Below are 27,083 nucleotides of genomic sequence, written 5' to 3'. Positions count from 1 at the left end.
CCTTACTCATGTTCAAACATATCTCTTATCTCTAAACTAGAGCAAACTTGTAATAAAATTGCCAGATTTACTGCCAGCCTTCTTTAGAAATCTCACCACTGTCTTGCCCTTAAGTTACTCCAATGGCCAGAATTCTCCAAACAGCTACTTATACCCCAGCTACATATTGCACACACTATCCTATATGAACCCTCAAACTGTCCCTCCATCTCCAGTTTAGTCTCTCATAACCCCCCTCGTCACCTCCGTACTGCCAGTAAATGCCTCCTTCAGTTATACAAACCCATCAGAAACCTTACGGCCCTTTACAAATACTCTGTAGCCCATGTTTGGAACTCACTCCCTCTCAACATAAGAAGCATTCAGCATAAATACCTATTTAAGAAAGAACTTAAAACTTTTTCTCCTGAAGACTTGGTCATGGCCTTGTCAAACCCCCACTTGAACTAGTCTCCACTCTCCTCATCTTCTCTGCTTTTCCCCATCAACTTTTTTTTTCCTCCTACTTGCTCTAGCAAACTGCATTCATACTGTTCTTCGTGTCGTATTCTCTAAACCTTTTAATTGTTTGGCCTGTTCTTTATATACTGTTCTCAAATTTTGGAAATTGTACTTAACTGTTATTTCACTTATGCATTGTAGTGCTGTGCACAAATTTTTTACTTGTACTATATCTATGTTATCCTACTTTATTTTGTAAATATAATTACTTGTATTATTTCTGGAGCTTTCCTCCTCAGGTCTCCACTGAAAATGGGACCCTGGCTCAGTTAGACCAACCCGGTTAAATGTCAATAAGTAAGTAAACTGGCATCCTGGTAGTCTCTATGCTTCTTCTCCTGATATGCAAAGTCCTTCAATCCTTCTGCCTCCTCCCCATCCTCTCCCTCCCTTCATTCCCCTTTCAGACGGGTTCTCCCCTTTTTCTTCCTCTGAAATGAAATATCCTCCCTTGGATATACGATCCGTCTCTGATCTCATTTCCCATCCCTGGGGGCTTCAATTTCCCTATCTCAAGACCCTTTGTCTAACAGCATGGTTTCTCCAGTTCCAGTAATCCCTTTCGCAGTCAAGACTTCCTTCCCCAACGAGGAGTATTATTTTAGCTTCTCAAAAAACTTCTATGAAAAGAGTGTAATTTCAGTAAATGGAAAAGGTTTTCTATTTGGGCCAAACAACAAAATCTGGACCCTTTTTCAGCACCTATTCCTGATATTTTGCTGCTCTTGTCTTCCCTTTTTCAGGATGGGGTGAGTTTTTCTACCATTCAGCTCCAGTTGGCTCCCATTTCTAATTTCCAGATAAACAATGAGCCTACCTTTTTCTCCAAATTGTGCAAAGCCTTTTCCTGATATTTTGCTCTTCTTGTCTTCCCTTTTTCAGGATGGAGCGAGTTTTTCCAGATCATCAGGCAGTTTTTCTTAGACCTCTTATTAAGGATCCTTCTCCACCATGGGATTTTACCTTGGTGCTGCAGTCCCTGACTCAAAAACCTTTTGAACCAGCTGGTTCATTTGACATTTAAATTCCTTTCCTGGAATGAGTCCTTTTTTAGTGGCCATTACTTCTGCCAAGAGGATTTTGGAACTTCAGGCTCTGTGCATTAAGCCTTCATTCATGATTTTTCATAAGGATAGGGTGTCCTTTAGAACTAATCTTTCCTTTCTCCCTAAAGTGGCATCAGAAGCTAATCTCAGTCAATTGATTCAATTGTCTATCTTTCCTAATTATTCTAATAAAGGAGAATATATATTGCATTGTTTAGACATTCACAGGCAATTATGTTTGTATCTAAAAAGGACTGAGGAGTTTAGAAAGTCGGGCCATCTCTTTTGTGGCCTTCTCTCAAAACAGGAAAGGCCAGGCAGTTTCCAAAGTGACTATTTCTAGGTGGATTGCTAGTAGTATTTCTTTAATTTAATTTATGCTGGTAGACATTAGAATGATCTAGACCAGTTAGGGCAAATTCTGCTAGGTCTGTTGCTATGTCATCTGCCTTCTTGGCTAGACTTTCCCTTGTTGAGATTTGTGCTGCTGCAACTTGGTCTAATCCACACACTTTCATTTTGCACTACAAATATGACTTGGTGTCTAGGAACAGGGCTTCCTTTGGTTCCTCCATGTTCCGGCATATACTTCTTGAGGCCACCCAGGATACATTAGTAGCTGTGGACTCTGACCCCTACTTATGAATAATGACACTGATGGCATCAGCGTTATGTACTTGGAATCTGTGCTGTCCAGTGTCATCATTCATCATATTCTTGCCCCCCCCCCTTCCTTCTTGGGGTTCGGGCGCGGTTGCTCTGGCTTATATTGGATGAACAAATCTTTGACCTTCTAGTGCAGTTATTTCTGCGTTTCTACTAATTTAGCAAATTCAATCTGAGGGTTAGAATGTAGCAAGGGATCATGGGAAGGGGAGGAGCTTGAGCACAGGGTCGGACTGAGAAGTTCCTGTCTTGGATCAGAGGTCAGATCCAAGACCCATCAGTGATTAATAATGACACTGGATAGCACAGATGCCAAGTTATGGTAAGTATATAACTCTTTAGCTTACAATGCCATTATCTAGTGTCCCTATAACATTTGAATATGTTCTGTTTAAGCAGATGGTATCTCTGTGTTTTTTTTTTTTAATTTCTCAAGGTTCTTAATATTGTCTGGAATATCATTCCATACAGCAGATATTTTGGAGAATGCTGTTTTGCATGTGCTCAGGGTGAAGGGTTGTCTACACAGCAGAATGTTGTCATTACTTCTGAGCTGAGTCTTGTTCCAAATCCACAAAGAACACGTATCAGAGAGAGAATATAATACTATAGCTGTACAGTATTGACTCTCCTGACTGCATTTCTGTGTGTGTTTTTTTTGGAATTTAATGGTTACCATAGCTCAATTATCCCTGATTTTTGTCTGGTATGTCTCTCTCAAAATTTCCTATTTTAGCTCAACTATCCCTGATTTATCCCTGATTTTTGTCTGGTATGTCTGTTTCAAAATTTCATATTTTCAGGTAAATTGCTGAGGATTACAGTTGGTCAGTAATGCTCTGCAGTACAGTTTCATACTACTAATTCTTCATCAGGTGCATTTGGTGTAAAATCTGTCCTCCTAGCTTAACTGAATTACAGTAATACATTTACAATTTATCCCTGTTTTGGGGCCTCTGTTCTTTGTTTGTTTTGCCTGCTTATTTACCAAAGAAATCGAGAGCTTCACCAGTCAGTTAGGCATAATGTTAGGTTACTAAATTCACTTGAGAAGGAGTACTTCCTTCCAAGGCACACCAATAAACTGAACTTGGTCTAAAAAGGAAATACTAGATCATCCCAGAATAAAATGTACTTTTATTGTATTTGCGAATTATTGTACTCTGGCTAGAACCTGCAGAATATGGAATTTGTTGTGCTGTGCTTTAGAGGTGACATTGTGCTCATTTTGTTCTAGGTTATCTGAACATGGATCCTACAGCACTGCAGCTCGTGAAAGGATTAATCCTAAGAATGTCCACAGATAAGATTCCCAAACTGCTGAATACGTGGGGAGTTTTATCAGAGAGTCAACTTAAGAAAATTAGTTTTGAGAAGAGTAAAGAAACAGTTGCTCAACAAATTTCTAACCTTTGTGAGGTAAAAAAGATCTTGCGACATCTGACAAATTTTCTTAATTCTGTCTTTGCTTGCAGTGCTGTAAGGTATTTTGTTTCTAGGGCAGTGCTCAGATAAAGTTTCAACTGAGGTATCTTTTTAACCCCATTACTCCTGTCTGCCTTTACATTCTTGTCATCTTGTAGTCCTAATGTGTGCATTATCTCTCATTTTACATTGCTATTAGGATACTCCTTTAATAAACTGCAAAGCAGCAGTTCTCATAAATTGTAATATTCATATTTGTCAAGCATTTCAGCATCTGTTACGTATTTCACCTTGCAATGCTTTCCACACCAAATCCTACCTCACTCAGCCCATTCAGTAAGACGCTGGCAAGGTCTGGCAGTTCCTTGTTTTGTTCTATTTAGATATGTGCAAGTCTGTACTCGTTTTTGTCATGCAATTCAAGGTTCTTTGCTTTGTGGAATATGCATAGTAAATGTACATTGACAACATCAGAAAATACCTCTTATCAACCTCTTAGAAGTTACCATAGATGAACTCTTAACATCCAGCAGGCTATTAAAAGCTGTCTCCTGTAGAGTCAGGACATACTTAACTGACACTGCCCAGAAAGCTGCAGCAGTTGCCTACCTGCTACCCAGCAGTCTTTATGCTGCCCCTTTTTCCACCAACTTGTACTCCAGTGTATTGAACAAACTAGAACAATGTTTCAATAAAATTACTAAGTTATCTGCCCTTTCATTATTAAACGACTACATTGGCATGAGTTCACCAATTTAAAATAAACATGCAGAAACTGTTACACCATTGTGAGAAGTGCCCCAGTCTTACCCCAATGGTACACTCCCTCTGGAACTCATCCTGCAGCAGATACAAAGCCTTCACTTTCAAATCACTTGATTCTTAGGATAATGCACTTTACTCTGAATTATATTGTGAATCCACAGTAAAACACATTTAAAAGCCTTAATGCTCCCAAACTCTCTTCAGTTTAACAATAAACTGAGAATGAATAATGTGAATGGCCAGCTGGTAAATTATCCCATTCTGCATTGTTTGTAATCTCAAGTTTGTGATATGGCAGAAGTTGACGTCTGCTTATCGTAGAAGATAAATTCTAGCAACCTGCCATTTTCTTCAAAGATCATATTCTATTTAAGACTTAAATCCTCCACCCGGGTTTAGGTATTGTTTTCACACAGTTGTTCCAGCAGTGGAAACTGGGATTCTTATGAAGTGGTTAACCCAGTTCTTAACTGACCATTTTCCAGTAGACTATTCCCAAACTACTAATTTATTTTTTTGGCTCCCTGAAACTTGGCTGCTACTTTCACAGCCAAAGGAGCAAAGACAACTTGAATTTTAATGTCATTTTATGCAACGACATACAAAAAAATCACTTCAGACCTAAAAAGAATATACATTTCTATATCAAAGTCAGAGCATTTGATGGTTTCATATTTATTACTCTGAAAAGAACTGAAAGCCCATAGATTCACATTCAACTGACTGCTTTGGAAATGTTGCAGTTTTGTCAATTAAAAAAAGCCATCTTGAGCGTAACCCTACTTACAAATTATGAGATCTGTTTACAGCTTCAAGAACTTTATCTTTTTTTTCTGATCCTTCTGACTTATCCAGTAACTTTTACACTTGCACACAATTTATCCATTTGTTAATCTTCCTGAGGAATGGCTATAGAGGCTCCACAGGGGCTCACAATTTTCTTTTCTGGAAGAGTGTACCAGGCCCTTCTCCAGGTAGAGCAAGGAAACCCATTCACTCCAGGTAGAGCAAGGAAACCCATTCACTCACTCACTCATTCACTCAAGTGCACAGTTGCTTTGCCCACACTGGAGCCGAGGCCAGACGCATTCCTGTACCAGGGAAAGAGCCTTAGAACCTATCCGTTCCCTGGGACAGACACATTAGTCCCATCCGTCAATGAGTTATGCAAGTTTGGTGGTAGAGAGTAGGGTTAGTTTTTGTAAGCTGGCCAGCCTTCCATACATACCCCTGTAGCTTATATCACATGCAGCAGCTCTGTAGAAGGGCAAGGTATCCATGTTTCCACAATTCTTCTCCCAGGTGGATGGTAAATACCACTGGATGGCACAGGCAAAATAGGCCTATTCTCTTTGGGTGAAAAATGTAGTTCTCATTTTAGCTGCCACCCAGGTAATGAGCCACATCTACTTCCCTTCCTTAAGGATGGATGAGCTGGCAAGGGCCACACTCTATCCACCATAACCAAATCTGTTGTCACTACTGAAACATGAGTTGCCTTACTCACAGTCAGGGCCTCCTCCCCCTTTGCTCCGTGGGGGTCACTTCAAAATATTCTAAGATATATGACATGGGCACTGTTCAGCTTGACACCTTTAAACTTTTCCCAGGCTGTAACTCCTTCCCAAGATCCCGTAATGGTCTGCACCTCTACCTTGATCTTCAAAGCCACCTTATCTCATCCTTTATAAAGACAGTGTTATTGGCTACTTTCAGTAAAGTTTGAAATATGACACATTTTATTATGGTCAATTTGCCTGTTTTCCTCTTCTCAAACTATGAGTAGTATGTTAATATGTCTAGATGTTCATCATCAGTTACTTTTTATTTTGGACAGAACTAAAAATTCTGGGAAACGTGAGCATTTTTTGATTCCTGTGTGAACAAACTAGGTAAAAAGGTCTCTAAAGTCAAGCTGTCTCACTGACTGATATATCGGAGTTTTCTGTGAAAAATATAAAGACTATCTAGGTAAGTTTAAAAGATGCTGTTAAAGAGCAGTGGCTGTCACAAAGGCCTTCTTAAAAAAAAAAAAAAAAAAAACTTTCACTTGACATTTGTGCTGCTGTGACATTGGGTTCTCTGCATACTCGCAATCTTTAATTTCTGGGTCTATGTCCATGTTCTAGATGAGTGTCATCAGACGTATGGTGTTTTTATTACCTGCTAGGACTGTCCTAGTACTGAAGTAGTTGGACTGGATCATGTATACAATTGTATGTAGTTACCATAATGATGAAACATCTGTGTCCATCTACTTTTCCATGTACCCACTCAATTTTCCCTTTCCCTGTTTGAAAGGGGACTGCGGGGATATTAGAAGGAATATCTGCAGAGACAGTAAAGTTTGAGTGATTTGTTGCTTAATTTTTTGTGGTTTATGCTTATGCACTCACTCTCTGGAACACCCTCAAGATTTGAGGATACCCAGTGCATTGAGATAGCTCAGCCACCAGTGTTGGAGCAAGAGAAAATGATGCCCAGCTGGGGTAACAGAAGACATTTGAACGGTTGATCTCTGCCTAAGGCTTCCTAACAGATGAACTGAAACGGTGAGTATATATCTGTTATGGTTTCTGCCAAAGTAACTTAATGTTTAGGACTCCTGTTATACCAATATTGGTATAACAGAAGACATAAAGAACTTTTAGAAGTATTGGATTGTCACATTTATAAAGAAAATAAGAGCAGCACTTCTAATAGATAACTATAGAAACATTTTTTTAATCGTTGCGAGGGCTACCTACCTTTGTCACTTCATCCACTCGTTTCTACCCCATCTGTCATTTTGTACTAGTTTTTCAGTCCTCCTTGGCAGTATATCACAGCCTATGTAGACCTATTCCTTCCATGTTTGAGTAAGCATGTTGCCCTGGTCACTCTCGACTAAACTCCTGTTCAAGCTTGAGGCTTGCTGTTGAAGTACTTGGCATTATTCTGTAATCCGAGCTCCCTGTGGTGTTGGTTGTGCGGTACAGATGCCCTCAGATTCTTCCAGGCCACCAGTTTCTTTGCCATCCCCTAGCAACCAACTGTTATGGTGTTCTGCATTTATTTCTAAACCAAAGTCATTTAGTTGAGAGATTGAACACCTTGCCAGTTTGCTATTAGCTTGATGAAATTTCTGCAGTAAACTAATTTTTACAGTGTCAAAGTTAAAGCTATGAACTCAGTCCTAGGTGAAGCATCAATTGTCTGAGCTGTAACCCAATTTATAAAATGTAGGTCTTGAACATGTGAGCTATTGATCTACTTGGGCCTGTAAAACATTGAAATGATAATCATATGTATGTGGTTGAGATTTGTGGAAACAAATTCACACAGAGGTTCTGATGAAGGTAAGGCAGGTTTATTAAAAATACTTATATAATGTTTTGTATGCATCTATATTAAAAGTATATGTACATGAAATATAAAAGTGGATGCTGAATAAATTACTATGTCTTGGTATGCAAGATTAAAAATGACACCTCTTCTCTTCTTGCCCTGATGCGAGACAGTCCAGCTAAACTTATGAGTGTTTAGTAAGAAAATGGGCTCTGAAAGTAATATAGTTATGTGCAACTGTAAAACTAACCATGGAAATAAGATGAATGCTGCTATACTAAAATGCTTAGGGATATACACCTACACACTTATCTTAAATTCTAGTTTTTAAGAGGGCACATTTAGATGTGGTTTCAAACTAAAATAAAGTTGGCCATTTGCCTGTACAGGACTGAATCTCATGATTACTATGCAAACTGTGTGGTAAGTAAGATTAAACAATTCTAGTACATTCTGTGACTCGGTATGTGTAAGACAAAGTAATTTTCTCCCACAAAGTGTAGAATCTCCTCTTTCCCATTAAACTGGAAAGTTGTAAAGGTCTTATTTTGTCTGGTTTAACCTAGAGTAAAAGCAACAGTAGCATTAGAAAACCTAAACAAAGAAATATCCGGATGAAAGCATGCAATTAAATTGTGGCTTTTCTAAAGAAGCCAATAGAATAGATGAGTTTCAGTGATGACCTGTAGTTAACCTATGGTAAAACTAGTCATTTTGTTAAACTATCTAATGTACTAAGGGTCGTCTTGCAAATTTTCTGCCTGACTCTGTGCCAACTTGTCCACACCTATCAGAATGAATGAATGACCCCAGTACAGAATCTCATATCTGCCACCATTGTAAATTATTCTGGTTGTAACAGCTGGTAATCTATTGATACTAATGTTTGCAGCTGGACAAAACCCATCAGTATTTGTGTGGACAGAATTTCTAAATGATAAACCTTGCTGCAGGCAGATGCTTGGAACACTGACTTAAAATATCGTAATATTCTCTTTAGATATTGAGTTGGTTTTGTTTTCTTCTTGCCTGTTGGTCATCTGTTTTATATCTGTAATTAAATTGCTTTATAAGCCAGCTTATTTCCATTAGTATGAAGAAATATGCCTGTTAAACACAGGACCCCAGATTTTTTTTACCATATGTTAACAATTTAAAATGTCTGGTTATTACGGAATTGATACCTAACCTTGAGTCTTGAGACTTAAATGGGTGAGAACAAATGTGTAATAGAGTTTGCAGAAATGAGGCATAAGGGAGGATTAACACTTCCCCTTGAGTCCTAAACCCCAAACACAGTAAATCACACTTGTATAAGGACACTGAGGGGAAGAGGTTCCTGTATTACTCTGTTACATCCTGCTAGTCTCAGGAAGTTGGCTTCTTTCAAGACGGAGTACTTCAAATAGTAAGGCAAGGAATGATTCATGTAATGTACCTGTCTTGTAGTCTGATTGTTGTGCCAGTTTATTGTAACTGAATTGCCTAGACTTAGTAAGGCCTGCTAAGTTTAATGCTGTTGGCTGCTAACAAAGTAATTGCTAGAAAATGGAAGTCAAAATCTAAACCAACTGTAACAATTATTGAATGTTGTAAAAAGAAAACAATTAGTTGGATCTTAAAAGGGAAGAAGCAAACTAAATATTAAGTATGTAAACTACGTGCAGAATACTGTTATGTTAAGGAGTAAAATTTTCAGGCAAAGCTGAACACTCGCAATCTGTAAAATATATATATATATATATATATATATATATATATATATATATATATATATATATATAATATGAAAAGGAACAATCTTTGTAACCTTTTTCACTTTTTATAATTGTGTTCCCATGTCACTCTAATGTGTGAAGTTTAACTTTTTTTTTTTTTCCCACTTTTGTGCCTTGACTATAGTTTAAGACAGGGAAACAGGGACAGCAGCTTTTGGAAAGTTGAACAGCTCATTGATGTTTTAATATACAACTTGCATGAAGGAACTGTTTCATGGTGGCATGTGGTGACTGTTTTTATTGTGATTTTCTTCAAGGCTGTCTTTTTTTTGTATTCCCAACTCATTTGTGGGATGTATGTAAAAATGTGTGTTACAGTAGGAAACTGCTACGCAGGTGTAGATTGTGTGAAAGAGACCTCGGTAGCCTGAAACATGCAAAGGCTGCACCGTTGGACAGATCTGTTTTCCAGTGAGCATGTATGTCAAGTGTTACTTGCTAGATGATCCTGCCCCCAATCTTTAGCCATCATTGCATCTCCTTGCTTACATTGGCAAGGTTTAACCTCTTGTCTATACCCACTAAATATTAAAAATTGTAGTTAACTTCTTGGTGGTTGTGGTGGCGGGACACTGTTGAAATATTTTTCAATAGGTGTGCTATCAAAACGAACAGTTATTCCATGTATAATTCATAATCGCACATAGGTAGAGTAAATGTGCATGCAGCAATGAACCTTCTCTGCAGACTACTCATCTTGGCTGTTGCAATGTCTAACAATTACAGTAGGCAATATCATTTGAAACAGAGATTTAAAAGCCATTAGAAATTCTGCGCTTAAGAATTATGACGTTCATGCTGCTCTTTCTAAATTATGGTATTTTGGGGCATGGTTGTGCCCTCAAGTAAATCAAAATCGGATGTTTATCAAGCTATATATTTTGCCATTTTAGTCCTCCCTTGTAATTGACAAAGCACGTGCTTTGAGGTAATCACAATCAAACCTGAATTTTACCAATGTAAATACTTTCTGGCTGGTGCTGGTGCTGTTGGCTGTGAGCTTCTAAATAACTTTGCAATGATGGGACTGGCCTGTCGAAGGTGGAGATATTACTGTGACAAGGACACCATTGAAAAATCCAATCTTGATCGACAGTTCCTTTTCCGGCCTTGGGATGTTACGGTAAGAAAATGATAAAGCAAGTCTTTGCTTTTGTGATGCTGCATATATATGCCTTTAATGTTGGTTAATTATCTACAGTGAATTTACTGCATAAGTCAAACCATCAAAATATTGTAATGTTTTCTGCTCTGAACCAGTGTAAAATTCTTTTTATCAGTCTCCTTAAGTGTTGGCTGTATCATTGCCTTTACTATTACAGTAGTTGACAAATAAATAGTGGTGAATTCTAAAACTACATTAGAGTGCTGGTTATTTTAATGTGGTATGATTGTTTTTCTTTTTATTTTGTCCAATACATTTTTTTTTATTTACTAAGTGTACACATGGAAAAGGCAATAAAAATTTCCAAAGGACTCTAGCATCATTATTGAAATATTGTATGTGAATTTGTGACCTTTTCAGTGAATGTTACTTAAGGGTATTGGGCTAGTCTGAATGTATAGCTAGTCTGAATGTATAGCTGGTGAATGGGAAAGTATCTCTGATTTAAGTACTCTTAAGGTGGTAAGTGTAACAGTTTGAATTGTGTGTGAGGTGCTCCGCATACATTTTGCACTTTTTGAGTTGTGCTTTGTTGTGCATAACTGAAGAAAGATACCATTCTGAACTATTTTGTTTCTCCTTGTCAAGCTATTTACTCATTTGTGATGGTCCTTAAACAACTGCAGTCACAAATGAACAGCATATGAATGTGAGCATTTTATAATTTTTTTTTTTTTGGTGGTGGGGCAAGGCCAAGGCCCCCTGGCACCCCTTAGTGTGGAGAACTGTTCCCCACACCCCATCTATTCTTGTACCAAGTCCAAAATCACACCTTCACCAGGAAAAAAGTACCTGATCCACCAATATTTCAATAAAGCTTAGCAATCTTACCCAAATTGCAGGGGCGGCCATGGTGGTGCAGCGGTTAGCATTGTCGCCTCACAGCAAGAGGTTCTCCGGTTCGAGTTCTCAGCTGGGGTGCCTTTTGTGCAGAGTCTGCATGTCCTCCATGTGGTCGCGTGGGTTTCCTCCGGGTGCTCCGGTTTCCTTCCACATCCCAAAGACATGCTTGAGGTGGACTGGACACTCTAAATTATCCTTAGATGTGTGTGTGTGTGTGTGTGTGTGCATGTGTGTGCCTTCTGTGGAAGGTTGGGCGCCAGGCTGGCAACTCGACACTGTATAAAAACTCCACTGCCAATCATGAGCAGACGGGTGATCCACTGTGGCTACCCCTAACCGGGAAAAGCCGAAAGAAGTGTCATAATTATAAATTAAGAAAACAGTGTGAATGTGTATATGTATACTTGGTGATAAAATCTTATTATTAATGTTCTAGTATAAGCAAAATATGTGACTTTGTCTGAAAATAGACCTGGTCTAAGCATCATGGGAGGTCTATTGCTGTTAACTATTAAAACAAATAAAAAAAAAACAGTTGTGAAGAAAAAAGCAGTACCGGACATGATTTGGCTCTTAAATGGTTGATAGTACAATACAAATCATTATAGGAGACCATATTACAGTTGTTTTGTATACAGTACCTCCATTGTACATACTGTGTGAGGATGTTTTGAAAGATGTACTCCATCCATCCATCCATCCATCCTCAACCCCTTTTCCCATTTTACACATAGGGTTGGGGTATCACTTCTGCAGTGACAGTCATCTTGAGCCAAGGTTTACACCACTGGGTGGCTAGCCCTGCCACAGTAGTTCATTTGCACCACTCACTCATGCACACACTCACCTACTCTCAACTTAGTGTGTCCAATCCATTTACTGCATGTCTTTGGAATGTGGGAGAAAACTGGAGCACCCGGAAGAAACCTGTGTGACCGCAGGGAGGATATGCAGACTCTGCACAGAAGGCATACCAGCTGAGAACCTAACTGGAGAACCTCTTGCTGTGAGGTGATAATGCTAACCGCTGCACCACCACAGCCACGATAAGTACTTTATGCTTGTCTAAAAGGGTTATAGTACATGATTAATAACCATTGCTAATCTGTATCATGACATAACATTCCTGCTTCATACACTGACTGATCATTGCTCAGTATTACAAAAATGATCATTCAAAAAACAGAAGTACTTAGTTATTTCCAGAATCGAAAGAAGCATGACTTTTTTTTAATGTAATTAAACAGCCGTAGATGGAAGTCTGTTTACTGTAAATGAATCCATCATACAGTTTTGTAAGCCTTCTTTCTGCACTAGGAGTAGGATACAAAGGAACTGTTTCTAATTAGGCTGCAGAGACTGAAAGATAAAGTGGCCCAGGCTCATGAGATCATGGTGGAGCGCCAATTTAGCAAATTTGGTAGTGCACGAGTGGTCAAGAGGGAAACTTCAGCTGATCAAAACAGAGTATCACTTCAGTGCCTAAAACAATCTTACTGAAGAGTAACCAGTGCAGTCGAATTAATGACTGAAAAAACACACACATCCCTTTCCAGTAATCCAAAACTCTAGTTATTAAAGGATTGGTAAGATCAAAACTGTATGAAACCCTTCTTAAATATGAAGAAAATATATTAGCTGACATGGATATTTTGCAACAACTAATGAAAAGCCTTTCTCTGGTCAGAAAACGAATGTAGAGCTACAGTCATCAGCGCAAACAAAAACACTTGAACAAATTATTTTCTAACTTCCAAAATTTTTTAAAGGAAATGGTTAAGAAACTACTAGCACACATTTAATAGAAGTTGTGCCTTCTAAGCAAGCAAATCTGTATTGCATCTTTTTTTAAGATGATGGCACCCATTATATCAAAGCTGTTGACCTGTGTGTTTAACCTATCCCTTACAACTAGAATCTTTTTTTCCACTGTTTAAATATGGTACTATTATACCTTTTCTCAAAATCCCCTGCCCAGAAGCAAATTCTGAGGTTTCCAACCAATCTCAAATGTATTACCAGGGTCACAAGCTCCTAATGGATAAGCTTCAAATTTAGTGGGCTACATGTTTCGAGGAGCAGTTGAACAAGATGCATCTTTTTATTGGTGGATTTAATTATGGGTCGCTTACTGGGTTCAGTATGAAGCCTAATTCTCTCTTCAGTATGCAGAAGTGATGTAACCTCGGGATCTCCCCAATCTGGGGAATCCATCTGTCAGCATATATTGATTTACTACAAAAATTTGGTAAAACCGGTAGTATTGTTCAAAAAAGACTTCCCAAACTTTGTGTATGGGTACAAAATAAAACAACCTTTAAAGCACCAAAAAAAGCTTTACTGGTCACCAAATATTGCTAATGACCCCCTACTTAATTTTAGAACTCAAGAGAATGCTGCTATTACCTGGCACCATTTGCATAAAGAGCTAGGAATTTGGATAGACCTAGCTCTCACTGTCAAATGTTAAACTAAAATGATGGCAAATAAGGTAAAAAAAAAAAAAAAATCTACTGCTCTGCTATAGTATCTTAGACATTCAAACATTTGATGACAAAAAGACCTTTGAATGAAGTTACTAATCATAAACTTTTGAATATGGTTTATCATTGTTAGTGTTTAACTCTGCCCACAGTACTTGAGTCTTGCAGATTGTGGCCAACAAAATTTCAGTTCATCTCCCAGTCGTCTTCTGACTTTCCTTGGATAAAGCCCACTAGCTTTCTATCACAGCAGACGCCACACACTTGCTTCACTTTAATTTTTTGTCGATGATATTGCATCCTTCAGTGGCACTGAACCTTAAAATTAAGAGCTACCACTGCACTTTAAAAATGCATTCTCAAAAAGCTTTTTCCCCTCTAGACTCCTATTCAAATTGGCAATAACCGAGAGTGCCTTTTCAGAATTTCTCTTGCTATCTGAAACTGTTTCTTTAGGGATATGTAAGGAACAGATGCTGTACTTAATGTGCATTAAGAAGACATTAAGGCTTGGGTGTTCGTTTAAGTAGTTTATTGTATACAAATACATCAGGATGGATGGCAGGAACATTTAAACTTAAATGAACTCTCTAACTGACTACATACTTGAATGCTCACACTCTGGCTGCTCCCTTAAAATGACACTGTTGCTTGCACATGCTCAATACTTACATGCGTATGCTGACTCACTGGAAAGCTTCTTAAAGGTATATCCCACTCTGATCTACATCCTCCCTCTTTACTGAGCTGTCTCATGTAAACAATAACATTTGAATAGGCATACAATTATATAGGCACTAATAAAGAAAAACAGTCATGTCCAGGTTGCCGTGTATCTCTAACTAGGTTTCAAGATGCGACCTAATCTCGTGACATAATAGCTAGGACTGGGTTTAACATCAGTGACAGTCACTGGGGAATGGTCTGCTTGAGGACTGTTGGATTTTTTCAGGAATGGGGATTGCTGACAGAATGTCCTCTAGAACAGGAACATTGGACAAGTCACTCTGAGAACTAGAGATCTGAAGTAGGCAGACTTCATTCGTCTGCAACCTGTGGGTATCGGATCCGACCTCGGATCCGAGCCGGCAATTCAAAAGCTTAGGCTCCGAGCTCCTAGCTCCTCCCTCTTACCCATAACCCCTTGCCAAGCCCTGACTGACCTCAGATTTCGTTTGCCGCTTTTCAAGTAGCTACGGATTCTAGAGCTCCTGGCGTTTGTTGAAGAAAGATAAGATTTTTTGACTAAAAAAGTTTTGAAAATCTCTATTTTTGTTATTGATATTGTTAGTGTTGAGTGTGTATAGGCTTTCCTCTCTCTTATTTAATAGTTCTCGGGTTTTTGCGTAGTTTGTTTGTGTGTGTGTTGTGTTAGGCCTTAGGATTTGTGATGTCTGAAGCCCATAAGGCTGTTTTCTCTAAATGTACCGAGTGTGGCCATAAGCTGTCCCCAGCGGATGGCCACACTCGGTCATGCTTGGGGTTGAACACCTGTCATCTGGTTGTACCATTTGTGTAGGGTTCAACCGGGCTTTGAGGGAGCGGAGGTGAAGTTGGTGCTGGCGGGTCTTTTACCTCCAGATACCGCTTCGGCCTCTGCCCCTTCCACTCAGCAATCTGTTGCTGTGGGTTCTCCCCCTCCGGCTGGGACTCAACCTCCTCTAAGTTGCCGGAGGAAAGAGTCCTCTAGGGAGAGAGAAGAAGAGAGGCACAGGGAGAGGCACCTGGCGGAGGAAACTTCCAGTTCGGCTCCTCCATCTAAGCGGGCCTCCCCTGTGCCTTCTAGCTTTCCTCCTCCTCGGCTCCACTCCCTCGGTTCTCTCCTGGACCCGAGGAGGAGGAGGCTAACCCTTCTAGGAGGTCTCGAGGCTCTCTAGGTCCGCTTGGTGGCCTCCACCAGGTCAACTTTTCTATGAGTGAAGCTGATATGGACGGATGATGAGGAAATTCATCCAGGCCCAAATGCAAATGGGAGTGCTCTAGCCCCCATCCGGGAGGGCTTGACCTTTTTCGCCCCTTGGCTCCTTCTCCGACCCATACCATGGGTTGAAGCTGTCGGCGCCGGGCAGACTTGGATCCGGGGTGGGTCGGATCCGATGGGTCGGCGCACCTCGGATCCGTCCCATCCTTGAGTGCTTGGTGCCGGACCCGACCTCTCGGAGCCGAGGCGAGCCTCGGATCGAGGAGCTGGTGTGTCTTGGCTCCGTCCAGGTCGGAGCGCACGGTCTCGGATCCGGCGGTTTCGGCTCCGACTCCGATCCGTCGTCGGATCCGAGTGGGGTCGGCTCGGGGTTTAGAGAAGCTGGCTCCCCTCGGCTTCGGCGTAGTGGAAAGGGCACTGTTGAGGATGTCCGGACCCGGTCCCTGCCACGGCTCCATCCCGCACTCCCTTGCAGTTGGGCCAGGCCCCACCAGCTGGTCCCAGGGACAGCCCGCCTCGATGTCCCAAGTGGTTCCCTTGGAACATCCAACTGCTGAAGAGTACTCCTCGGACAGCCCCGATGAAGTACCTCGGAAGCGTAAGTGCAAAGGAGGCACATGGACTCCCGAGTCCGTTACTGAAGACACAGACTTGGATGAAGGGAAGGCTCCCTAGGTCACCCCTGAGGACGTCTCATTTGGAGACATTATGGAGATGTTAAGGATCAGGGGGTCTGCCCCAAGGCTTCCTCGGACGAGTCTGTGTTCTTGGAGGCATTCGAGCGGGCCCTTCTACCTCTTGGGTGTCCCCTCCTGCTGACCCTCTGGTGGATCTTATTTCCATCAGAGCGTGGAAGGATCCGGACACCGTTGAGCCTGTCCCCAAGCGCCCGGACCGCATCCTTTCCCCTCCGACGGACCGCACTCACTGGAGCAAGGGCCCCCCAGTAGATGCCATGATGATGGCTGCAGCCACGAAGAGGGAATTGGCCCAGGAGAGTCCCTCCATGCATCCTCCGGGCAAAGAGTCCCGCTCAATGGATCGCATTGGGAAGCGAGTTTTCAGTTCAGCAACCTTCTCTTTGAGAGCGCTGAACTACATGGCACATGTCATTAGGATGCAGCGGGATCTGATTAAAGAATACGCTGCATCTCCCCGGAGTCCATGTCGGTGAGGATAAACAGGTATATTCCACGAATGGCCACTCTCAGATCAGTTTCCAATACGTCTATGCGGCTGCTTTCTCATGCTACTGAGGGAGCCGCTAGAGCCAGCGGAGCAGGCCTAGTCATGAGGTGACAGGCCTGGCTCCGCCACTGTGATTTTGCAGAGCCCTTCAAGGCGACCTTCGCGAATGCCCCCTTCGATGGTTCTGCCTTGTTTGGCAAGACTGTTCGCGAAACATTAGTCCAGAGCGAAAAGGACTGGAAGACGCTGTCTGCCGTCGGAGTCCGCTTCTCAGCTCCCCAGAGGTCCTTCTCTAAGAACCAAAAGGGACAGAAGAAGATGTGGTTCCGGAAATCGCAGCAGTCCCAGCCTGCTCCGGATAACCAGTCCTTCCGTGGCAGAGGAGGACGGGGAGGTCGTCGTGCTAGAGGCAGGGGGGCTCCTGGCAATTTTGGGTCCAGGGAACCTTTCTCTGATAGACCCACGCAGCAGCCCTGAAGGGTTGCCCGGCTGTCCGTCTCTGGAAGCAGTCGGGGGGCAGTTTTCGAGGCACCTGACTTCTTGGGAGTCCATAACAACAGACAGTTGGGTGCTTCGTGTCATATCCAGAGGTTATTCAATTCCCCTGTTCAAGGTTCCCAAATCTCGCAACCTCCCAGATGTTCCACCCGACCAAAGGGAGGCGGCAGCTGTCGAAATCGAACAGCTGCTAGAAAAGAGCTATCCAGCGCATCCCGAGATCAAACCGGATTAGGGTTTTACTCCAGGTTCTTCTTGGTGCCAAAGAAGCGGGGACCTAAGACCAATCTTAGACCTTTCCCAGCTGAACCTGTCAGTAACCAAGCAAAAGTTCCGGATGGTCACCCTGCAATCTATACTTCCCCTCTTGAGGGAGAACGACTGGATGTGCTCCATCGACCTCAAGGACGCATACTACCACATTCGCATGGACAGACTATCCAGGAGGTTTCTTCGCTTCCGGCTGGGAGCCAGTCATTATCAGTTCAGGGTCCTCCCCTTTGGTCTCACCTCAGCCCCCAGGGTGTTCACCAAAGTGCTAGCGGTGGTAGCGGCCCACCTGAGGCTCCAGGGATTACAGGTCTTTCCGTACCTGGACGACTGGCTCCTGACGGCATCATCAAGGCATCTTCTGTGCTCAGCCAGAGACTATTTTCTTCAACTGGCCCCAGGGCTGGGCATCACGATCAACTGGGAGAAATCTTTGCTGCATCCAACACAAGTTATAGATTTCATAGGAGGCAGACTAAACACCAGATCAATGCGAGCCTTCCTCACTCCAGACAGAATTGCCAACCTGAAGTGTCATGTGACAGCGGTCCTGCAACCATCTCCAACTGCAGCTTCGGTCCTGAGAGCCCTAGGTTCGATGGCGGCAGCTATTCCGCTTCTCATTCATGCTCGCCACGCATGCGGGTTCTTCAATGGACCCTTCAGGTTCAGTGGTCCCCTCTTTGTTCCTCTCAACGCTCCTATTGCGGTCAGCAAGGCGTGCAGGGACTCCCTTCTTTGGTGGCTTCTTTCTCCGGAGCCCTGGCAGGAGACCTTTTGTGCTGCATTTCCCGAGCCACAGTGACCACGGACGCTTCTTGCCTCGGGTGGGGGCATTCTGCGGGAAGATTGTCCAAGGCACGTGGAATCCCACAGAGACGTCTTTGCATATAAATGTCCTGGAAATGAGGCGGTGCTCCTAGCGTTGCAAGCACTTCACCACGTTCTTCCTTCAGGGACTATTGCGATTCAGACAGACAACATGTCGGTAGTCTGGTATATCAACAAACAGGGAGGAACCAGGTCTTACCCCCTTTGTCGAGAGGCCATGAGAGTCTGGGAATGGGCAATTTCCACCAAACGCTTTCTGGTAGCAACGCACATTCCGGGAAAGTCCAACATCCTTGCGGACAAGCTCAGTCGCACCATTCTTTCTCCACACGAGTGGTCTCTCAGTCCTCAAGTAGCGAAGAAGATTTTTGCCGTCTGGGGGCAACCCTGTTGCGATCTTTTTGCCTCTCCCTCAAATGCCAAATGCGACAATTTCTTCGCTCTGCTTCCCCCACCAGGAGTTCGAGATGCTCTGGTGCATGCTTGGCCTCCCGGTCTCCTTTATGCCTACCCTCCTCTTCCTCTGATGCAGAGGCTTCTGCAGAAAGCCAACAGTTTGGGGAGCAGAATGATTCTCATTGCCCGTTCTGGCCTCGTCAACCTTGGTTCCCCTCGTATGGTCTCACAAAATCAATCCACCCTGGATTCTGGATCCAATTCGGATCTCATATCCCACCCTCTGGGAATGTCGGTTCCCAATCTGCACCCTGAAGTTGACAGCTTGGCTGCTCCAGTTCCATCCTTGATTAGGACTCGGTATCTCATCACCGGTCAAGGCCATTTAGTGGCAGCTCATAAACCCTCCACCAGGCAGGTTTATCGGAGTAAATGGAAGAGATTCTCTATTTGGGCGGTACAGAGAACTTTGGATCCTTTCTCGGCACCTATGTCAGCGGTGCTGGATTTTTTAACAGACCTCTTTCATCAAGGGGCAAGTTCTTCCACGATTAATGTACAATTGGCAGCTATCTCGCATTATCACATTGGTCATGAGACAGCTCCCCTTATGACAAATTATGCAAAACATTTCTCAAAGGAGTTTTTTGTTGAGGCCTCCAGTCAAGGAGGTTGTACCACCTTGGGACTTGTCTTTAGTTCTGCAAGCCCTTACTGCTCCTCCCTTCGAGCCTGCAGCTTCTACAGATTTAAAGTACCTTTCCTGGAAGACTGCCTTCTTGGTAGCTATCACTTCAGCCAGAAGAGTGTCTGAGCTTCAGGCTCTATCGTCAAGCGCCTTACCTTTCTTTCTTCCCTGATAGGGTGTGCCTCAGGACCAATCCATCTTTTCTTCCGAAGGTCTCTTCTGAATCCAATATTAACCAATCAATTAATTTACCTGTGTTTTTTCCCAAGTACTCAAACAAAGGAGAATACAAATTGCATTCCTTGGATGTTCATAGACAATTACGTTTTTATATTCACAGAACAGCTGGTCACAGGAAATCAGATCAGTTGTTCGTCTCCATTGCTAAATTTGCTCTGGGTAAAGCAGTATCTAAAGTCACACTATCTAAGTGGATTGCTAATTGTATTCTGCAGGCATATGACACTTCAGGTAGACCTGCTCCTCAGAGGGTTACGGCTCATTCTACTAGGGCAGTTTCCACGTCAGCCGCCTTTAAGTCCCGTGTATCATTGGATGATATCTGCTCGGCAGCTACTTGGGCCTCGCCTCATACTTTTATTTCTCATTATAAGGTGGATGTTGTTTCTAGAGGAAGAGCATCCTTTGGCTCAGCGGTGCTCCGAAACATCCTTCCATGACGGCCGCCCAAGATTCAGGTAGCTAGGGACTCTGTCCCACAGGTTGCAGATGAATGAAGTCTGCCTACTTCAGATTTAGAAGTTATGTACTCACCATAACGTTCCATCTGAGTAGGTGACTTCATTCGGATGCAACCATCCCCCCCTCCATCCCCCTGACCTTTATAGAGCGAGTATTTATGCTGTTTTCGTGTACTGTAGTCAGTATTTTTGAGGCAAACTCAATCTGAGGTCAGTCAGGGCTTGGCAAGGGGTTATGGGTAAGAGGGAGGAGCTAGGAGCTCAGAGCCTAAGCTTTTGAATTGCCGGCTCGGATCCGAGGTCGGATCCGATACCCACAGGTTGCATCCGAATGAAGTCACCTACTCAGATGGAACGTTATGGTGAGTACATAACTTCTAATTTTTGTCACAGGCAAGATGCTGTAACACTTGTTCGGACACTGGTAACAAATGCTTCCGATTTCGTCCAAATTCTACTCCTTGTGATTCCACAATCGGCTGACAAACTTTTCACAAATCCGATGCACTCAAAACCTTTTGACGTCTGCCTCCTCACTATCTCCCCTTTCTGTAAAGAACAGAGTGGTTTGCTGGTATTATTGTAGTAAGACCTCTGGGACAAATGCTTATTCAACAGTCGGGCTTTTACTGCTTTGTTGTTCTTGGCACTTAGAACCAGTAAATTACTGCCAATTGGTAGTGTGGCTGTAGTTTGTTTTGACACAAGACTGTCTGGGCAGGTGAACCAAGATGATCATCACGAGGAATATTTCTGAGATTTAACAAGTTCAGAAAAACATTGGTATCGTGTTATCTGGATTTTTCCAACAGCTGTTTTTCACTTTGAACTGCATTTTCAGCCAAGCCGTTTGAGAGTATTCAGGACTACTTGTAATATGAACAAAGTTCCTCTCTTCTGCAAATCTCTTGAATTGCTGACTTGTAAACTGCACCATTGTCAGAAATAACTGTGTGGACTACCATGGACAGAAAAATGTTGCTTAAACTTGGTAATGACAGTAGTGTAAGGTTGGCAAGTAGGTCAATCTCGAACCAATTTGAATGAGTCTAACACCAAATAATGTTGACCATTCCACTCTGTGGCTTACTGTCGACCAAGGTAGTTTAGGAATCTGGCTTAAATGAAGTGGTTCTTTTATCTTGTTCAGTATATAATAGTACAAAGCTGCATCAACAGAATACTTTCTCAATATCTCTTGGTGTAGAAGGCCAAAAATACTAGTCCTCTTGCCCTTTTGGTTGAATCAATTCCTGGGTGGCCACGATGCAAGATCTGGATTTTGGAACAATCACCTTAAGACCTTTCATGATACCATTGTCTGACAAAATCTCATCTTTATATGGAAAATAAGGTTGCACTTCTACTGGTAAACAAGATTGCTTTGAAAGCCATCCTCGACAGATAAAGTTGTTAAGCTTCTGGAGAACTGGATCTGAAGCTGAGTTCTGAGCTCATCAAGACGTGTGGAAGAAAAATTTCTCACTTCCATGACCTCAAAATCAAGTTGCTCATCGTTTTGCTGTTCTGTGGGTTTTCTGGGGGACCTGGATAAAGTATCCGCAAGATAAAGAAGTTTACCTTTTGTATAGACAAGATTGAAATTGTACTTCTGCAGCTTGAGCATTATACGTTGCAGTCTAGCTGGCGCTGTATGCATAGGCTTTCTCAAAATAGTAACTGGACATTTGTGATCAGTTTCGATCTGGATAGGTCGACCATAAATATAATTATGGAACTTCAAGCATGCAAACACAATTGCCAAAAACTTTCTCAATCTGGGCATATTGCATCTGTTTGAGTAAGAGGTCTCTATACATAGGCTGCTGGTCAACCCTCTTGAAGAATGACTGCACCTAGTCCAAATTTAGAAGCATCACAGGAGTAAGTAAGTGGTTTTTGAACATCATAGTAGCTGAGAGTTGGTGGGATGGCAATTTTCTGTTTCAGGATATCTACTACTCTTTGGTGGTGTGCTGACAATGACCAAATTGCATGTTAGCTGTCCTAATGATGTTGAAAATTGGCTTAAATCTGGAATGAACTTGCTTAGATAGTTGACAATTCCAAGAAAAACATTGTAGGACTTGAGCATTGTCTGGACTGGCATCTCGAGAATTGCTGTTTGCATGGAAGGATCTGGTCGTAAACCAGAACTGGTAAACAAGTGACCAACATAAGTTCTCCTAGCCTGAATTTGCACTTTTGAGAATTCAGCTTACGTTTCACTTGACGTGCTCTTTCCAGAACTTTCCTGTCATTTTCGACTTCCCCATTGCTTCCTATTAGAATATCATTTACTATCCTAGCACATGGATAGCCGGAAAAAAAAATTGCTCCATTGCATGCTGAAAGACTTCACTGGCAGAATTTATTCCAAATGGCATTCTCTATTTTCTAAATGGTGTACTGAATGTGGTTAATGAAGATTTTCGGTCAAGCAAAATTTGACAAAAGGAACTGTTTGCATCTAAGACAGAACAGTGGTGGTTGGCACGAGGGCAGCAACCTCCTCAACTGTGCGCATTAGATGATGAGGCCTTTTTAACACTTTAAGATCTCTTGGATCAATACATGTCCTGATTATCGTCTGAGCTTTTCTTGAGCTGCTACCATGGAGGATACCCATTCAGTAGGTTCTTCTGGTGGACAAATTACTCCTAGCTCCATCATTTTGTCTAGCTTGGCTTTGACTCTGCTCTACATACCTACTGGGACTTTCCGTGCTGGTCTGACAACTGGGTTGACCTCTGGGTCTAACTTCAGAGAGTACGCAACTGGTAGTTTGCCTAGTTTGTCTGCAAAAATATCAACATACTCAGAAAAAATAGTTTGGGTGAAATTTTGAGCTGTCGACATTCAGGCTTACATGGTGAACTTCTTTATTAAATGAAAGCAGTCACATTTTCAAATTGTCTCTGAGGCCTAATAATGACTGCACGTGTCTCTTGACTATGGAAAATTGCAAGTCCTAGCTCTTCCCAGCAGAATAACATGAAAGTACCACTGAGCCCTCAGTCTGAATCTTTTCACCACCATAAGCAAGAAGCGTTTCACACTTTGTCAAATCAAGTTGTTATGTAGATCTTACTCTAGCAAATCTTTCTGCTGACATAACATTGCACTTTGAGCCAGTATCTACTTTGAGTTCTATGGGCCTGCCATTAATCCAAACAGTACAAAAGATTCTGTTCTTTGAAATTGGTGAAACGGTTAATGCAGTAGATTTGTGGGCAGACACCAATATAAAGAGTAGAGTTGCAGCTTTCTAATTGATCAACTTGCCTCTTGGAATGCCCTCTAAATAAAAGAATGCGTCTTGATTTGTAGAGCCTTTTGAAATGATTCCACTTATTGCAAGAAAGACCCTGCTGACCAAAAGCTAAGCACTTTTATTTATTTGGGTTCGTGATTACCACCACAATTATGACAGTTTAATATGAAGCTAGGTGGAGGCACATGTTTAGACTTTGCTGACTCATCCTTGTGCTTCACTGAGCATGCTCTGGAATTTGCTGAAAAGACTTTGGACTTTCCCAGGGACTGTTGCTGGACCTGCAGTAGCTACCATGTGCTTGGGCCTTTTCTTTTAACCACATGCAGCAAACTATCTACATGAACCTTGTCACTGTGCCTTCCACAGCTATTGCCGTCATTTGTAAGCAAACTTGTGTGCTTTTCTGTATGTATGACAAATCTCAATGGCCTTATTTAATATTAAATCTCTTATCTGGAAGCAAAATCTTTCTTACTGTGTCATTATTAATACCACACACAAGCCTGTCCTTTATCAACTCCTCTCTCAAATCACCAGATCTGCAGGATATATAACCAACTTGAGAAATAAGGCTAAAACGTGCTGAAGTTTCACCAGGCTTTTGATCCCTTGTGTAAAGTTAAATGCCTTTCCATTGTAATATTTGTTTGGGGGTTACATATTTCTCTAAATTTATGTTTTAAGCACTCTGGGCCTTCCCTTGTTTCAGCTGGTACCACTATATGGTGTTTTTCCCCCTCCCCTGCAAGCACAGCAGGTGTATACACAAATGAACGGTTTCTTTCAGGCCTCTGAACTAGCTAAGTTAAGCAGAATAAATGCCATTATGTGTGCCTTTGTCAGAGCAGCCTGTATGAATTATAGTATTCCTTCTCAAACACTGTCCAGTTTTCTGCAATATTGTTATTGGGCACCAGTGGTACAGGACTACGAAAACCTTCTGCCATGCCCACAGATTAGAGTAAAACACGATTCAAAATGGCCCTTGTAATTATGAACACACACCAGGTACTTGTAATAATATTCAAATACACAATAAGCTCTTCAAAATACTGTACTCTGGGGAAATATTTTCGAAACAACTGTCCTTTGCAAAATATTCTTTGAAATAACTATAGTGCACACACTTGCAAACACTTTGAACACTTCAGATATTTTGAATAGCTTTAGTTAATATGAAAAGGTAGCACATAGTGAAAAAAATGCAGTTTTCCCTTTGTACATTTTTATACAATCCTGATATTGCTTCAAACATTTTGGTAATTTCAAATATTTTTATCAATATGTTGCAGTGTCGGACATTTCATTTAATAAGAAAATAGTTTTGAGCATTCTGGGTGCTTCGTTTTATATCTATAGCAAAAGAAATTTAAGCAAGTTTTAGTACCTGGAATTTTTCTGACCTGTTTTGTGAGTCGTTTGAGCAGTAAAGATGATCCACTTCTGTATATTCCTCCTACTTTAACTGGTTGCCTCATGACTGCAACTCTGGTCCCATTTTGACACCATGTTGTTCTTATATGCATTAAGAAGACATTAAGGTTTGGGTGTTGGTTTATTGTATACAAATACATCAGGCTGGATGGCAGGAACATTAAACTTTTATCTAACAAACTGACTTGACTATGTACTTGCATGCTCACACTCTGGCTGCTCACTCAGAATGGCATTGTTGCTTGCACGTGCTCGATACGTGCATGCATATGCTGACTCGGTGGAAACCTTCTTAAAGGTATATAACTCTGATCTATGCTTTCTTTTAGATTGTATTCAGTACCCAACGTCCACCTATCAATGCAACTCCTATAGGCACAACAGACTGCATTCCTTCTGACGCAACCCAGCTGTAACTTAAAAATGTAACTAAATCAAGAACAGCTGGAAAGTTTCAACAGCCTATCATTTCTTCCCCTTTCATAGAGTCGTCCGTTACTAGACATGCAGTTCAGGAAACTATTGAGTAGCCTGGCCCAATTTCCTAAATGTGCTAGAGCACTATTTAGTTAAGTCACATGCTCAGAGTTGCACAATAAGCAAATGGAGGCTGAGTGAATCACAGTGGACTGCAGGATGAAGCTTAATAGCTCACGGCATTTATCTTCTATAACTGCCAATTTTTATAGTATTTTTTTTTCTTCTTTATAGCAATGCTGTATTTTATTAGCTGTACTAATTTATTGCTTACCCATATTCTGTTGCACTTTTTTGTACAATTATGAATTCTACCAAGAGTATTTTCATATATTTGATACTTTTTTATGGTGTGTGTGTGTGTGTGTGTGTGTGTGTGTGTGTGTGTGTGTGTGTGTGTTGTGGTCCTTGTTGTTGGCCTGAGCTGTACCTGGAAAGAGAAATAATATAGTTTGTAAACCAAGTTAACAAGTAAAATGTATGGACCCTTCCTTAAGCTGCGTAGTCATTTATTTAGATCACTGCTGGCAAAATGACTTGCAGTTTAACAAACTTAATTTGATGTGTATGTGTTTTCTTTTTCTAGGAAAGGCGCATAACCATTGAAGATGCAGCACAACTTGATATAATCTGTAAGTATGCTGCTGTTCCATAGCTGTGCTTGCTAACTTATTTAAAATTGGTGTAAACTTCAAGAATAATTTTATTATTTTACTGTTTTATATTAATATAGCATTTATAACTTGCAATAAGGTAATCCCTTGGTAAATATTCTAATCAGTATGCAGTCATGTAATTGGCAAGTGGAAGATGCTTGCTTCTTACAGGCCTATGTTGGCCTTAAACTTGAGTTGTTCCTCCCATGGGTCTGTAGCCAGTCAACCAGAAAGAAATCTCATTTGATCTAGATGTATTTATGGAAAGGATCAGACCTTCATTCCCACAGGTCAGTACATTTGCATTTACTGTGCAAATTTAACATTTAAAGCTACTGCTTGTTTGCAAGATTGGAATGTGTAATATCCCCCTCCCTGAGATTTAAGAACAAAGATAATTCAGAAAGAGTTTTAGAATACAAAATTGAGCGGAAAGCACTCTTGTCCCTGTTTGAACTAGGATATGTGTAGAATCTTTATAGACTTCAGTTATATAGCCATGTAGTCCAAAAAAATGTATTGGATGATGTGACGATGTGAGGTATTGCCAGCTATGCCAGGAGAAGTAAGGCAGTGGATGTCACATAATGCCAGTATAGCTAGCTGGAATTTTTTAAAACATTACATGTCATTTGTATATCAAACTGATTTGTACAGATGCTTATGTTGAAAATGGATTTGTAAAGTTGCTTGTATTAAAAATGTACCAACAGTGCACCCTGCTGGGCAGAAAAAGTATACATATAT

At 41.5% G+C, this 27,083-nt stretch overlaps 1 protein-coding gene across 1 annotated transcript in view; it reads left to right on the top strand.

Moving 5' to 3' along the window:
- The window catches only part of CENPN (centromere protein N), a 668,201-nt gene that overhangs the window by 36,936 nt on the left and 604,182 nt on the right, over positions 1-27,083 (top strand). Inside the window, exons 2-3 of the mRNA XM_044081800.1 lie at positions 3,451-3,632; positions 26,267-26,312. Coding sequence (XP_043937735.1) covers positions 3,462-3,632; positions 26,267-26,312 — 217 coding nt within the window. The 5' untranslated portion in view covers positions 3,451-3,461. The remainder of the gene's footprint in view (positions 1-3,450; positions 3,633-26,266; positions 26,313-27,083) is intronic.

The sequence above is a fragment of the Protopterus annectens genome, chromosome 8.part1 (assembly GCF_019279795.1).
Source record: "Protopterus annectens isolate FY-2018-M chromosome 8.part1, PAN1.0, whole genome shotgun sequence".
Taxonomy (NCBI): domain Eukaryota; kingdom Metazoa; phylum Chordata; order Ceratodontiformes; family Protopteridae; genus Protopterus; species Protopterus annectens.
This window is presented reverse-complemented; position numbering and strand designations above follow the sequence as displayed.